The 17,483-nt window shown below is 39.1% G+C and overlaps 1 protein-coding gene across 1 annotated transcript; it reads right to left on the bottom strand.

Annotated features, from left to right (window-relative positions):
- Positions 1-404: 404 nt before the first annotated feature.
- LOC146492904 (XK-related protein 8-like) lies at positions 405-5,775 on the bottom strand. The gene is made up of 3 exons (XM_085147548.1): positions 4,788-5,775; positions 4,040-4,287; positions 405-2,274 (listed from the first exon to the last, which is right to left on the bottom strand). Exons 1-3 carry the CDS (start codon positions 5,093-5,095, stop codon positions 1,595-1,597), a joined length of 1,236 nt encoding a protein of 411 aa, XP_085003674.1. The 5' UTR covers positions 5,096-5,775; the 3' UTR covers positions 405-1,594.
- Positions 5,776-17,483: the final 11,708 nt, after the last annotated feature.

Here is a 17,483-nt window from a genome sequence, read left to right as displayed (position 1 = left end):
TGACAACCGGAAGGAGCGTGTTTGGAGGCGTGGTCGCACTCCTGAAATTCCGATACATGATCTCTAATATAAGAGCACAACTCAATAGTATTTTGTACAACTAAAATAATGAAATTACAGTTTAAGATAAAGAAGTGTTGTTTGTTCCAACATACACCAAAATGTATTCATTATATAAAATAAGTTACAATAGAATTTGTTTCTTCTTGTGTGTTTAAAGTGTGTTTAATTTATAATAAAATGTCTCCTTTTGATTGGATTCATTTGCACACAGAACTGAAAGTGACCGACAAAGCTTTAAACTATTGTTTCATATAGCTTTAAACCTAATATTATGTTTTTCAGCCATTTAAAAAATAAATAATTGACCACATAATCATAAATAACCCACTGCAGAATAGTCATGTCATACAAGGATTTATTTCCATTAAAACTAACAATAATAATAATATTCTTAGACAAAATACACTTTATCCCAAAGTTGGGAATTCTGTTACAATAGATTAATAAATTAACTTAAACACATAAACAAACTTAAGTAGGCACTATGTGACATAAATATGTTTTGTAGCTTCATACACCTTTTGAAATCCAAGTTTGCTTAACATAAAAAATAAAACAATTACATTATTGAGGGTAAAGGTCATTAACACTGGGAGTCAAACGGGAGGCATTGGCATCTTTTCACCATGTAGCAGCCTTAACGTATTTTAGATGCGTTGTTATATCCACATCAGTCCAAGTGATCTTGGCAAACACTGTAGTAAAACAGTCTGACACTGAACCATCTATATTATTCAAAAATGTCAGTCGTATCGCATGTTTCAAACCTAAACCAGAATAAATCTGTATTAGGAGAGAGAGGTGCTCTATTGCTCAAGAAATCAAGATTTCAGGTCCATAGAGGCTGTCTGGGGATTTTAAGGCAACTCATTTTATTACTAAGTTATTATACTGTGTTGTGTTGTTTGTGTTGCGTTGTGATGTGTCATATCGTGTCGTGTTGTGTTATATGTAGTGCCGACGTAGGACAGTTTTCCAATTTCATTGTACTACTGTACTATGTAGGACTGTGCAATGACAATAAAGAGTTATCTTATTAATTCTGTAAAACAGAACATTTGTACTTTAGACTTGAGTAAAGTACAGTTTACAATAGTGCAACATTGTTAGAATATTGCTTTGTTATAATAAAGAAAATATATTTTTTAAATTAATTTTTTACACTGTTATATTCTTCAGAAAAAAAAGCAGTGCAATAATATTTCAAAAAAGTCTCTATAACTGTTTCAAACATGCGTGTTACTGACCTGAAAGCCTGTCCTTTTAAAGGAAAACAAGACTGATGTCTAGAAATGTTTTGTTAGACGGTAGAACCACTTAATGAAGAGCAGAAAGTGCTTTTAAGAATTTGTCTCCAAACTAAGTTGAGAAATGCCTTGTGAGAATGTATCGGTGATTGGTTAGGAAGCAGGTGATCCACAATATCACGCAGCCTTTATGATGTAGCTTTAAAAAGTAGCTGGTTTCATGACATCTGTGTGACTGAGTCTCTTTGTAGCCTCCACATCCTGTGGATGTCAAATGATGCAGGTCATGAGTAGAAATTCTTGGCCAGCTTCCTCATTCTTTTATTGTAGTGTGCTGAGACTTCTGTTGTAGATCTCATCATGCGGAAGTCCACCTCATCTACAGGTTGCTGCTCATCTCTGTCAAGGTTTGGGTGGAAGACTTTATAATAAATAACTTTAAGTATTAGACCGAGGATGTAAACTGCAACAACACAGACAGCTGTGATTAAAGCGTACGTGGGCTCTATCACAAAATCAGGAGGATCTGTACTCATCTTCCAGCACCACACAGCACAGAGGATGCAAATATCAGTCAGTATATACCCGTGATAGAGCGCAGTCCTGTACCGCGTCTTCCCCTCGGCCACATTAAACCAGTCAAAATACCAAATGAGGCCAACAGTAGCTCGATAAAGCCATTCTCCACAAGGGCTATCCATGAAGTCTGTCTTGGATCGCCAAGCGAAGAAGAATAAAACCAGCCAAGAGCAGATGAAGTGGGTGAAGATGAAGCAGGGCAGCACGGAGGCGAAAAGAGCGAGAGCAGTGAGACGAGAAGAGATGAGAACCAGGTTCCAGATGAAGTAGATGACTGATGAGGTTATTTGCTGCTTCTCCTTGTCAGGCAGGAAAGAGCGCAGCGAGCGATGGTAGGTCGTCACAGTGAAGGCGATAGCCGAGGCCGAGCCGACGGCCTTCAACACTGAGGGAAACGAGAGGCAGCGTTAGAAAGTCCAGAAATGACTGAGAAATCTTGTTAAGCCAGGTGATTCTGTATGAAGACGAAAAAATCTGGAAAGTATTCCAACCTGATCACCTCAGAATCACCAAACTTTTAATGTAAGATAACATTAGTGCATTTACTGAAGCCAGGGGGAAATTCCAACAATGACAATATCACACGTGGTTAGAAGCCGTTAAAGGTTTTCCCTCAATGAATTATGCAAAGGAGATCAAAAATCCATTTTATTGGAATTCCACGTGAAAGACCAACACAAAGTGGTGTACACGTGAGAAGTGGAACGGAAATCATACATGATTCCAAACATTTTTTACAAATAAATAACTGCAAAGTGGGGTGTGCGTAATTATTCAGCCCCCTTTGGTCAGAGTGCAGTCAGTTGCCCATAGACATGCCTCATGAGTGCTAATGACTAAATAGAGTGCACCTGTGTGTAATCTAATGTCAGTACAAATACAGCTGCTCTGTGACGGCCTCAGAGGTTGTCTAAGAGAATATTGGGAGCAACAACACCATGAAGTCCAAAGAACACACCAGACAGGTCAGGGATAAAGTTATTGAGAAATCTAAAGCAGGCTTAGGCTACAAAAACATTTCCCAAGCCTTGAACATCCCACGGAGCACTGTTCAAGCCATCATTCAGAAATGGAAGGAGTATGGCACAACTGTAAACCTACCAAGACAAGGCCGTCCACCTAAACTCACAGGCCGAACAAGGAGAGCGCTGCACTGCACAAAGTTGGCCTTTATGGAAGAGTGGCAAGAAGAAAGCCATTGTTAACAGAAAACCATAAGAAGTCCTGTTTGCAGTTTGCCACAAGCCATGTGGGGGACACAGCAAACATGTGGAAGATGGTGCTCTGGTCAGATGAGACCAAAATGGAACTTTTTGGTCAAAATGCAAAACGCTATGTGTGGCAGAAAACTAACACTGCACATCACTCTGAACACACCATCCCCACTGTCAAATATGGGGGTGGCAGCATCATGCTCTGGGGGTGCTTCTCTTCAGCAGGAACAGGGAAGCTGGTCAGAGTTGATGGGAAGATGGATGGAGCCAAATACAGGGAAATCTTGGAAGGAAACCTCCTGGAGTCTGCAAAAGACTTGAGACTGGGGTGGAGGTTCACCTTCAAACAAGACAACGACCCTAAACATAAAGCCAGGGCAACAATGGGATGGTTTAAAACAAAACATATCCATGTGTTAGAATGGCCCAGTCAAAGTCCAGATCTAAATCCAATCGAGAATCTGTGGCAAGATCTGAAAACTGCTGTTCACAAACGCTGTCCATCTAATCTGACTGCGCTGGAGCTGTTTTGCAAAGAAGAATGGGCAAGGATTTCAGTCTCTAGATGTGCAAAGCTGGTAGAGACAGACCCTAAAAGACTGGCAGCTGTAATTGCAGCAAAAGGTGGTTCTACAAAGTATTGACTCAGGGGGCTGAATAATTACGCACACCCCACTTTACAGTTATTCATTTGTAAAAAATGTTTGGAATCATGTATGATTTTCATTCCAGTTCTCACGTGTACACCACTTTGTGTTGGTCTTTCACGTGGAATTCCAATAAAATTGATTCATGCTTGTGGCTGTAATGTGACAAAATGTGGAAAAGTTTAAGGGGGTCGAATACTTTTGCAAGCCACTGTATAAAGTTATAAATGAACTTATAAACAAAAAAAGCACACAGATATACAGAACACGTGTCCATTAAGAATTGCACCTGTAATAAGATCCGGGTGGCCCTGCTGCAGAATGATGGTGAGCATGAGCGTGAGCTGCGGGGCGCTCTCTGCAAACGTCTCTATGATTCGTAACATGCTCAGATCGTGGTTCAACGACACGGCTATGCTCTCGGAATCAGGCTCCTGTTCATCTGCAGAGGAACCCGTATGTCGGCTGGCATCCTTCTCAGGGTCGGGGATCTTCTTGTAGAAGCTTTGCACGGCCATTTCCAGGACTCCTGCATGCCTGCGAAACAGGAAAATATGAAACATAACCAGTTAGACTGAATCCCCCCGTCAAATATGCTGCATTAAATTTCTAAGGAAGCATGCACGAGAGAAGAAAACTACAATCCAAATAATATCAGGTTCACCCACTCAGCATGGAGACAGGAAGGAGCTGCATTACCTCATCAGCTCAGCTATTGTAAACCAGAAAACTGAGGCATGACTCATGTTTCAGATATTTCCCAGGTCTCAACTACGGGTTTACACACAGACATATTTAAAGCAGGGCGAAACGAAACCAAAAATTTAATCTGTGGATAGTTTATTACAGCAGACAGTCAGGTGCACAACATTGTAGTACACTAACCGCAGACTGTCAGTCAGCATTTCCTGTATGGGACGATCCGGGTGGCACCCTTAGATAAGCTGAACTTTTTAAGTATTCCCTGCTTACACCTACTTCAAAAACAAAAACAGGCACTTTACACTTGAGTTATTATTATTGGAAAAAAAAACTACCTGAAGTAGATTCCCAGCTGAAATACGTGGAGCAGCTTGAGCTGCCTCGGGGACGGCAGCTTCTCGACCTTTGTCTTCCTCTCAAACTCGTCATAGCTGTACCAAAGCCAGCTGTAAGCCTGAGTGAGCAGTGACGAGCCCAGGAGAAACAGCAGCAGCACACCGAGGTACACGTAGGCCCTTTCCTTATAAAAGGACACAGCAGCCAGCACATCCAAAACAATGTCAAGCATGAACAGCGGCAGGCCCACACAAGTGAAGAAGAAGTCCCAGCAGTTGTATTTAAACTTGGTCCGAGTACCTGACATGTTCACCCGTGTCTCTGCGTGCCTCTGATACCGCTACACGTTAACATTGACAGCTGATTACGATTCAAGCAGCAGTTCTGACACAAACGAAAGCAACGGCCAAAGTTCAGCGTTTAAAAACACCTCCTACAGTCTGACCCGCCCATGTTTGCAGGGCCGTCTTAAAGGCACATTGAGGTATTTCACACGCGTACACGCCTGACAGCCGCCCCTTTAACATTAACTGACGGTATTTCAACACAGAAGTTAATGGCTTACATTAAAATCTAAAGTAAATCTAGTAAAAACAAACAAATAACAAATAGAAAATTTTAACAAATGTGTATTTTTATTGCAGGGAATAGGTTAAAGTTTAACAACAAACACTGAGCCTACAACATGAAAAAACGTGGATTCAAACACTGCCTCGCAGGTTTTTGTATTAAAATGCCTCATTAATGCTGAATGTTTACTGTACGAGGCCAGTACACGTACTGAACTTTGAACTAAGATTAAAGTAAAAAAAGTTGTATTTTGTTTTTGTTTTTTATATTTGAACGAGCTAAACAAACACTGGATGACTGAATAAAATTAACACTAAATGTGGTACCTGAACACAGGGAAATATCTTCATTTTTAAGATATTTATGGCTGTGATGAATCAGCATCTCTCTCATGTGTTTAATACGTGTGCCATGACGGTCATGAGCCTGCACACAGACGTCGTGTTGAACAGATGGCGCTGTGGTGAGGTCAGAATAACTAAAAGCTGATTACGCTCAAAACTGAGACTTTTTGTCTGATTGTAAACAGCCTTGAAAGTTTAATGTTGCTAACAAGAGCGTCATAGTGGAGGCTAAAGGGACGCTCAGATAAAGACACCCACGGAGGCAGCAGTAGGTCTGGATGCAACACAAAACAGCAAATAGCTGCTTTTAAGATTGATTAAGAAAAACTGCATTATTTTCTAAACACAAGAGAAGTCATCTTATTTCAATATATAACACAAAAAACGAAGACATAATTTTTTTCCATAGTAAAAAAAATCAGCGCAGTTCGCCTGCTTGTACTAAATATGATCGTTCCTACCTTATACGTAAGCAACAGGTCTCCGAGTCCCGCCGCGTACACCTGCATGACACGGTCATAATGACCCACAGTCGTGTGACGCTGTAAAATGTGAGTGTTTAATGAGGGTCTTCACAGCTTTGGAGCCTGTTAGTGTTGGTTTGAACTGACCTGAACCTCCTCTCTGTGGGCAGAAGGTCAAAAGGGTGATTTTTGCGTGCATCAATCCTGCAGAGGATCTGTGTAGCAAATAGTGGGTAAAAAGATGTGAGAGGGGCTGATGGAAGTGAAGAGAGCGTGAAAATTAAGGTTTTCTACCACAGAGAAGAGCTTCTGTGTCAGGGGTGAAAATAGTTTTAGGGTAAATGTAGAAGAGAGATGAATCAAAATTTAAAAACAAAAAACAAAAACAAACAAACAAACAAATTTCTAATTGATGTATGAATTTCATTGTAAAATTCTGAGAGCCTGTTCTTTGTGGGCGGGACTTATTTTCAACGAGCCAGTGGGCGGGGCCTGTCTAAGACGTCAAAGGAAAGAGAATCAGGCCTGACGTCACAGTCAACACAAGTCCATAAATTGCCAGGTGAACCTGCACACTAGACAAGCACGTTCCTTACCTCCAGTCACGAGCAAGTCTCTAGACGAACTTTTGTTCTGCTACAGACAACTTTAAACCCTGATTCATATCTGAATATCTGACTCATTGTACCACGGTAGATTTGTTTCACAGTTAAATATCAAAAATGAGCTACCAGAAAGGAAAACCAAAATTTGTATGCACTCTCCCACAGAGTAAATTCGACAACTTTATTCAGGCTAGGAAAGCCTTCGAAAACACTATGTCTGAGACACTCAAACAGCTGAATGCCCAAATTTCAATGATACGCACCAAGCCGGACCAAAATGAGATCCAAGCTGGAGAACTCACTGATCAATCAGCTTCATGCCCAGTTCAAATGAGCAGTGCCACCAAAGAAAAAGGGGATCAGGCCTGTTCATATCAGGAAAAGACCAGAAACTTTGACCTTGAGATGAACCGTCTTAAAGAGCTGTTTCAGCAGAGGGACAGTGAAATCCTGATCCTGAAACAGGAGAAAGAAAGTCTGACTGCCGAGCTCACGCAGTTTCAGAAACATGAAGGAAATCTGAAAGAAACTATGTGGAAAGAACAAACACAGAGAGAGAATCTGGAGCAGGAGAAAAAGGTCCTGGAGGAAGGAAAGAAGAAACTCCTGGAAGAGCAGAAAGTGGTGAACGACACAAAAGAAAAACTTAAAGAGGCCATAACAAAATTTAAGGAAGCAAACGAAGCATTTAAAAAAGAACAGAAGAAACTGGAGGAGGCGATGAAAGCTCTGCACCCACAGAGTGAAAAGAGAGAAAGTTTTACACTGGATCATCAGGAAGCATCTGGGACGACACAGAAGAAAATCTTCACAGCTGAAAAACAAGACTTTGATAAAATAAAGTCTTGTTTGTCTGGCTCAGATTTAGGTCCTTCTGACATCAGTCTGGCATCTGATTGTCTGAGTGGGGAAAAGTTGCGCGTCAACAGACTGATCCAGTTGGTGGTTTCACAGGCCATAGAAAAAGTCTCCTCTAAATACAAGCTCTTCACAGAGCGCCTCACTCCTGACTGCATCAGCGATGGCCTGATTGAGAAAATCTGGCCTGAAATCAAGCAGAAACATTTGGATCTGTCCCCAAAACGGCTGAAAAATCTAGACAAGGCCATTCTCAAGGATCTTTGCAAAGCACATAACTGCAAGGAAAAACATTTGATTTTTAATCTGAGGGAACAGCTTGATAATATTACTGTCCCAGCCTTCACCAAACGCCTGTTGTCATTACCAAGAAGAGTCCTCAGTGTCTCTAAAAATAGGAAAGAGTACAAGGAAGTGGTGAAAAATGTCACTAAAGATCTGGTAATGCACGCTATGAGCCAAGAAAATGATACAATGGATCCAGAAACATCTGATTTTATTATACAGAAGCTTTCCCATAAGATCTGGATCAAAATCTTGTCCAAAAACTACAAAATGTCCTTGGAGAACATTGAACAACTCTCCCTGACAGTGTACAACGAACTTAAGGAAAAGTGGCCTTCTCCAGTATTCTCAATGAAGTCGAGCAGCCTGGAGGTTGACAAGGAAATTGTCAGCAGCTTCAAAAAACACGCCAAACTGAGGAGCCAAAACATCATCTTTAGGGCTTTCTCGTGTGCACGCTAAAATTGAACTGACACGTGCATGCGACTATGTGACAAAACTCTTAAAGTGGCTTAAAATATTCCTTTAAATTTGGCATCTAAGTTTAATTTTAAAACCAGAGTGGTTAAAAAGAACCACTCTTCTTATCCCAACTTCCTTCCCTCATCACCAACTGGCCGAGGCAGATGGCCACCCCATCCCAGAGCCTGGGTCTGCCGGAGGTTTCTCTCTTTTCAAAGTGAGTTTTTCCTTCCCACTGTCGCCAAAGTGCTTGCTCTAGGGGGTTGGAGTTTGTATGCATTATTGTAGGGTCTTGACGTTACAATATAAAGCACCATGAGGGAAGTGTTGTTGGAATTTGGTGCTTCTTAACTCAAATGTCCAATTAAAACAGGACATTTTGAGTTAGCAGCAAACCACAAATTAAAAAAATAAAACAAATTAAAAAAAACAAAAAACCTTTGAATTTGTGCTTCATTTCATTTGCTGTAAATTTACAAAGAATGTAATAGTAGATTAGAATAGTGTGTCTCAATATTATGTATCATATCATCATTTCCCAATTTGAAGTGGAGTCATAGTACTGTCTTTCTGTATGCGTGTACAAACCAGTAGTGAAAAAACACAGAAGATAAATAAAGTATAACCTGTGTTTGATGTTAGCTGGTTACATTTGTTTAGATATTCTACTTTCCGTGTTCCAGATCGCTTTGCCCAGATAGCTTCCTGTATTTGAAGATATTTCTAGTAGGGGTGGGCGATACATTGAATATACTCGATGATTTTAGCCACTATATGGGTGAAAATAACACTTGGGTTTTGTTTTTTTTTAGGTTATTTACATATATCGTGATACAGCAAAAAAGAAATGTTCTGATTTGAGATTTTCCACACATTGCCCAGCCCTAATTTTTTGCACCCAATACAACAGGCAATACGGTATAGTATAAAGAAACATTTGTGCTGATATGTGGCCTGGAAGCCACAATGGGTGACGCCAGCTCAGGTGATCAGGAATGACCGAATTAAGATCACGTGGATGGCTTCAGTTGTCACAGCTGTACCACATCCAGCTGTTAACCTGAGTGAATCATGATGAGCCCATAAGAAACAGCAGTCAGCTGCTCTGAAGTCTGTGTTGCAACATCCTTCGTGTGGCTGTTTTACACACCATGTGTGTGACCTCCATCACACAAACATGAATGACAAAGCAATACTGAAAGTAGTAAGAAGTTTGGGAAAATTAAACTGAATGTGTTTCAGCGAGGGAGTTTTCTATATGATGTTATCAGTCTCTCTCATCATTGTGAAGGATTTTTGACCCACTCTTCTACATCACACAATGTTGCTTTGGATCATCAAGTTATCCTAAGTTTCTCTTGTGCACAGCTCTCTCACGGTTCTGCCACAACATTTAAATTAAATCGAATCTGGACTTCATGGCTGGCCCATTCAAACGTTCAATTGTTTTTCAGCCATTCTGTTGTAGATCTGCTGCTGTGCAAATACACAGAGAAAGAGAACAATGGTTTTCTCCTGGTAACCATTGAAAAAAGAAATTGTTCAGCCCTTTTCTAATTCAACTGTCATTAAGTTTGAGGTGTAGCTATTGGGGGATTTGCAGTTTTTCAGAGCATTGCACCATCTGGCTTTGGGATGAATTTCCTCCTGGGAGGTGTAATATTCTGTTAACACACACCTGAGTGCTCTATGCTGATGCTCAGCTCTTCATCAGTATATCAGTCCTGGGGTAAAAAGAATATTTGTTTCCTCTTTAATTATTAGTCTCTTCTAAGGAAAAATTACAAAAGTGAAACAGAGAAAATAAACAGAGCTCACATACATTTGAAAAAACAAGGGAAGCTTGGTATCCTTTCAGCTCGTTTAACCTTTATTTAGTGAATGTATTACGCTTCAATAAAGTACAGCCTAGTAACAGTGCAATATTCTTTGAACAGGTTTACTAATAATACGGGTTTTTCCTCTTTTTCTCTTTTACCTTAAACAATAACACATTCGTCAACATGCTTTTTACACCAATTTCACACTTATTTTATTTAGAGATCCATTAAAATATCTTTCAAAGAAGTCTTTCCTCTCAGCCCTCAAATATCAATTTCATACAGTCATGTTTCTCCAGAGCAGACAGTGCAGATGAGACTTTATGTCCACATTAGGCTGAGTAATATGAGACTGGAACTGTGGTTAATCAGAACGCAAGTCCAAGTCCTTAATCCTACACAACCCTGTGATGTAAATTTAAAATTTGTGGTATAGCATGACTCCTGTGGATGTCAAATGATGCAGATCAGGAGTAACAGCTCTAAACCAGCTTCCTCATTGCAGTGCACAACGTATGTTGTACGTTCTGACGTGCAGACGTCAAAGTTAACTTCTGGTTGCTCTGTTCTGATACTGACGGAGTCTAAATTCACATGGTCATCTCCTGTATTTATATGTATGAGGGCTCTAAACCCAAATTATTATAATGATTATTATTATTAGAGTCGTAGTAGAACTGCATCCAAGATTTGGCACATGTGGTCACTCATAATTTTTGCCTAAATATGCATGACCTAGCTTGAGTAATAAACTCTTGTCACAGGATCCAGCTGAAGGAAAAATGGTGAGCATGCACATGACATAAGCCATGGACAGTGTTGGGAAGGTTACTTTTAAAATGTATTACATGCCCCAAAATGTATTCTGTAACGTATTCCGTTACGTTACTCAATGAGAGTAACGTATTCTGAATACTTTGGATTACTTAATATATTATCATGCTCTTTACAACTACATGAATGTTGTTGCGACTTTCATCCGTATATAAAGCCGCGGCCGGCTGAGTAGGTTGTGTCCCTGTGACGCGCCTCCAATAATCCATAATGAGTCGTACTTGTACTTTGCGCATTTATTTTAAGAACGAAACAAAAACAAATGTTTGCGCTTTCAATCAATTAACAAATAGCGCATGGATTAACTGATGTGCCAAAAAACGGTCAACAGAAAAGTTTGCCCACAAACCACTCACCCAACAACACCTGCTGCGAACACCGAGATCAGGTAAATAGATTGTGACCACACCCACATGCCATCACCGGAGACACAGGTAAGGCTATACACCTGTGCCACCATAACAAAAAGGCAAAACATAAACATCGACTTTGGCTCTTACAATGTACTATTGCTGTGTGATTTATTACTTTTACTGAAGGTCCGCGGCTCTGAACGTAGTAAAGGGACCTCTGGCTAATACGTCGGGTTCTGTGTCGGGCTGGTAGCTGAAAAATAGCTTTACTTTGTTGTCTGGGTCAACTTTGCTAGCGAGAGACAGAGAGAGGCATTGAAAGGCTGCTCCAACGGAACTTATTGTTTTTGGAGGAAAACACGAACACGGTGTACAGTCGAGTCTTAATAGCTTACTTACAGCTGGGCTCGTCAGGCTCTCTTCTTGGCTGCAGTGGTTATTATTATATTTACATGCTTCCAGCTCCCGTTTTTGCTCGATGACAGCTCGTACTTTTTCTTTTTCTCCCTCCCTCGCTCACAGACACATAACGGGTATGGCAGTCCATTCTCCCTGCAGCACGGACTACACTGCCTATGATGCTACATTCTTTAGAGCTATACCTGTAGCATTCTGCCTATTAGCTTAGCACAACAACAACAAAAAGGCCTCTCTCACCCAGGAAACACACAGAGACAGAGAGCGGCACCCTGTAACCATGGCAACCGTAACACTGCCACCTGGAACAACAGAACGTAGCTGTCAAACAAAACCCAAACAGGCCTGACCCGCCACAATATGAAACAGGAAAGTACTGCAGTGTAATCCATTTATTTCAACAAAGTAACTGTATTCTAAATACCACCTTTTTAAACGGTAACTGTAACGGAATACAGTTACTCATATTTTGTATTTTAAATACGTAACGGTATTCCGTTTATGTATGTTTATGTATTCCGTTACTCCCCAACACTGGCCATGGAGCACTGCCACGAACATTCATAACATGCAGACGTCATGGTTTAGGAATCTGGACACACTCTTACTGACTTTGTGTAGAAGCTCTGTGTGTTTCTCTTGTTTTCTATGAATCCTCTGTGACTGAGAGCCAAACGATTATAAAACATAACCAGCTTCTCTGGAAAACAGCATTTTTGTCACACACAAGAAGAAGCAAATAAATTCAGTTTTGTTATTGTAAGTCAGGACACTGAGACATGACTCATACATCAACGTTTTCCCAGTTCTTAAATGAGTCTACACACATATATCTCCTTGTTGGCATATTTTACAACAAGGAGACATGAAACCAATGATGTAATCTGTAGATGGTTTATTGCAGCAGACTCAGCTGCTGGAGTTACTGTGGTTTGGTCCTGAACCTCTGACTTCATGTCAAAGTTTTCATAGTTGGAGAGAAGCTGTATCTTCTCTCCAAAGCACACCTCCACCTCACCTGCTCACTACTCTCACTACATATCACAGTGTCATCAACAAACATCACAGTTCACAGAGACTCCTGCTGACCTCATCTGTCAGGCAGTCCATCACTACTGCTTCATCAGTTTATGTGGAAATAAAGACACAAAACATCATAGAAGAAAAGGAAGTGATTTAATACTTTAATAATTACACAGAAGAGATGAAAAAGTTTTCAACAAACAGAGATTTGATGTCTAAAATATTCATTTCTTCGATTAATCAACATGTGAGCTGAACTCACAACTACACTGAAAAAAATATGTTGTTGGATTTACTTAATTCAATGGTGGACATTTGTTGCACACAGATGTTTTGCTTTGGCAGCAACTTAAACAATTGAGTTAAATTAACACAATTTATTCATGTTCAATAAACCTGTGCAATTTGTGTTGATAAAATGTGACTTAAACATGTTTTGATGAAGTAATTTGAGCTCTTGGAATATTTTAATCCTTCACAATTTTTTCACTTTATCCCAACACTATTCAATAACTTTTACCCAATACTACTTGGTCACTTAAATACTACATGTTATCTTCAAATTACATTTTGCTATTATATTCTAGTATCAAATACACAATTTTCAAATGGAGGCCTTATAACAGATTGTATTATTCTCTTCCAAGATGGCATCCACCAGTAACCTTTCAAAACAAAATGTCCAATTTCACTGCATTGACAGTAGGTAAAGAATTAAACTGACATTACTCCTCCACTGAATCTATATAAATCAACAGTTAAATAATGTCAGTTCTTCCGTGTTCTCTGGAATCAATCACAGCAAAGAAATTTGACTGTTTCTTTTGAAAAATGTTACAGGACAATACAAAACATTCTATTTAAGGCCTCTGACGTCAAGATTCAGTTAAACAACAATTATAACTAAACAATTTGAGGTAATGTTAGTTTCCATTAACATTAAATTAGGTTACTGAATTGGCAAACACCTTCCTATTAACATTACCCATTTTACCCCAATAACTAAAGAAATTAGCACTTGCAGGTCAAAAACTTTATTCAAGAGACTCAAAAATAACATTGATACAGTGACTGTCAAAAATTACAGCACTGATCATACTGTGACATCTTGGTTCAAAACAGCACACTTAGAAATATTCAACATTCTTTACTTCAACTGAATGAAACTGAAAATACCATTTCACACGACCCATATGGGATATTTAGACTGTATAACTGTTCACACTACATCTCTTCACTAGTAAAAGAAAGAAAAAATACAAAGAGTTAAATAATGTCAGTTCTTCCGTGTTCTCTGGAATCAATCACAGCAAAGAAATTTGACTGTTTCTTTTGAAAAATGTTACAGGACAATACAAAACATTCTATTTAAGGCCTCTGACGTCAAGATTCAGTTAAACAACAATTATAACTAAACAATTTGAGGTAATGTTAGTTTCCATTAACATTAAATTAGGTTACTGAATTGGCAAACACCTTCCTATTAACATTACCCATTTTACCCCAATAACTAAAGAAATTAGCACTTGCAGGTCAAAAACTTTATTCAAGAGACTCAAAAATAACATTGATACAGTGACTGTCAAAAATTACAGCACTGATCATACTGTGACATCTTGGTTCAAAACAGCACACTTAGAAATATTCAACATTCTTTACTTCAACTGAATGAAACTGAAAATACCATTTCACACGACCCATATGGGATATTTAGACTGTATAACTGTTCACACTACATCTCTTCACTAGTAAAAGAAAGAAAAAATACAAAGAGAAATTTAAAAATGCTGCCAAACAGACAAACAGAGAACTTGTACAGAGCAAAAGGAAAAACAAACAACAACAAAAAAAGGGCTCATCCTCATGGCAGTTGCAGAGTATATAACAATGAACCCTGCGATCTGTTCCTGGAATTGAGCTTCAAAAATGCAGCAGAACAAGTGTGAGATTTAAATGTCCTCTCACCTAGAGCTGATCACCTTGCATGCATAACAGTGAGCTTTCCTTGCAGGAGCAGATTTGTCTTAGTTGTGAGCTATTCTTGAGAGCTGAGTTGCATCCAACTCCATTACCACCCTTTGAATCACCTCAAAAGTGTAGCAGAGCTGTGATGGGTAACTCATATTGAAGGAATAAAAAAGGTCCAAACAGCATGGCTACTGCAAAGGTCACGTTATCCAGATCTTGAAGAACTACTATACCCTCGATGATGATGCCAACATCAGAAAAGTCATTGCCTGGCGCATCTCTGGAGACAGATGTTCATTGTGGTTTTCTCAATCTGTGCAGTGGCCTCAGTCAAGTCCTGGTTAAACACAAAACATTTTTTTAAGATTCCTTTTTAAACTCATCTTTTGAATCTACCAGTTCTAATGTTAGAGTAATTTAAACCAATGAAAGCAACATAGTAAATAGCTATAGCCAAAGAGTGGCCTGCCATGCTGCCATTCATGGTCTAACAGAGTTTCTAAGACAGAGTGAAAAACATAATAATTTCAAATGCTTTACATTAGTTTTTGTTAGAAAGACACCGGCCCATCAGAAATCCAGGTTATGTCACTCAGAAGATGTTAGAATTTAGACTTTCAGCCCCACAATTTGGTTAGCTGTTGGTCAGTTGGTCATTTTTTTTTTTCAAACAAAAGCTAATGTAAATATTGGTGGGATTTTCCTTTGTTCACTAGAATGACAAATTTAAAGTTTTTTTACACTGATGTGACCCCTAATACAGGGGTGGGGGTGGGGCCTCAAGGGCCGGCGGCCGAGTTCGCTACCAGGCCTCATGTGAACTTCAAATTATTAAAGAGGACTACTGGTCCTAACCAGTCCAATAAGGATCAAATGGATAACTAAATGCATTTTTAAATGTTGCAAAGCCACAATCTATTCATAAAACACTCACCATGAACTCCTGTACCAAGATGTTGCAATTGTCTTTCACACAGATGCGGAGCACTTTGATGAGGGACTCCCTTTGAGCATTAATGTCATCCTAAAGTATTATAACAAAGAAAACAGAGATTTGTGAACTTTTCAGTAGCACAGAAGAAAATGATCCCAGACAAAAACTCTTGACTTTTTAAACCAGTCAACATGCAACACTAGCATCTCAATATCAAAAATTCCTGTTCGACATCAACTTTATGGATATATAGTTTCTAGAACATATATTTTTAAAAAAGATAAATTTTTCTCAGTAAATGCATGATGAAAATTATGGCATCCTTTCAGTGGAATCTGTACTCACAGGTAATAGCTGACTGTTTCAATGGATGCAGCATAAAATTCTTTTACTGACCTAATGCAATACATATACACTTTGTAGTTAAAGAATTTTAAAGTTCTTACTGTCATCATGGCAGCTACATCCTTTAGCTTTGTGCCCTGTTCCCCCGATCACTTTGCAAACACTTTCAGCAGACTGTCAGAGAGAAACTCAGCTCCGTCAGAAACCTTGACTGTAAAGGCATGTTTGGGATGCACTGGAATGCTGCATTTTATCTGAAATGACATAAAATTATTTTGAAATAACAGCAGGCACTGTGCTTGGTTAATCAGTAATGTTTTGTTGAATAAAAACTGTGTTTCCAGATCTTATGGGATTAAAAAAAATCCAAAGATGTTTGTTTCTGATTTGCAACCCAACAACCCACAAGTTACAACCTCATTTTAGTTCAAGTGTGCATTAATGTGAGTCCAGTAATCACCTTTCTGACAATACATACAGGTATAAGTTAAACCTATGGCAGATTTTGGATTTCTCAGTTGTATTAATAGGGTGGTCTATTTGAGTATGCATGCACCTAATAATTATAAAAAAACCTATTATAATTAAGTTACAGAAACCTTAAGCGAAAATAGAATATACTTTCTTACCATAACACCTTGAACCCACAATCCATCAGCTGACTCCTGGTGAAATGCAGAATAGAGGTCGTCTCTCAATGTGCAGCAAAAAAACCCCAAAAACCAAAGCACAGCAGGTGAGGGCAGGAGGGGTAGGGATGTAAGCTAGCATAATGCCGCTAATGATATTAGCTAAAGCTGTTCAATGTCCAAAATCTCACTAACACCACAGTGCAGTAAATACACAATGTAACTGAAGAGTCAGTTGGCAAATCTATTCACACAGAAAACCAAATTATGTTATGAGTGCCTCATAATTAGGTTTAATGTGATATTACGGCTCTTGTGCCAAAGACAAATTCAAATGAAAAAGCGCCAATTCTTTGACAACAGATAAAACAGCAAATAAGCTAACAGCTCTTTTTTAGCATGTTACATGGCGACACTCTAGACGTTTAACTACATTTGGCTGAAATATGGTAAATATTAATTCAAAAAATCAAGACATATCAAAAACGTAGAGTTGGCTGCTCGACTTGACTGAGATGGATGCCTTTTTTGAACCACGATCCAAAGCCCGCGAGATGAAATCACGCGTGGTTTCACGAGATTTAATGTTGCTATCTTATTGACTTACTTCACCTGAACATGATATGAACAATTTAATACACCCTTTCTGCATATCATGTAGTTTTTACACTATACAGTTACATTTATCTTTAAAACATGAGGCAATTGTGTTAAATACATACAAGATGCTTACATAAATCCAAGAGATGGCCAGTGCCTTTTTTTCAGTGTAACATCTTTTGTA

The sequence above is a fragment of the Neolamprologus multifasciatus genome, chromosome 22 (genome assembly GCF_963576455.1).
Source record: "Neolamprologus multifasciatus chromosome 22, fNeoMul1.2, whole genome shotgun sequence".
NCBI lineage: Eukaryota > Metazoa > Chordata > Actinopteri > Cichliformes > Cichlidae > Neolamprologus > Neolamprologus multifasciatus.
This window is presented reverse-complemented; position numbering and strand designations above follow the sequence as displayed.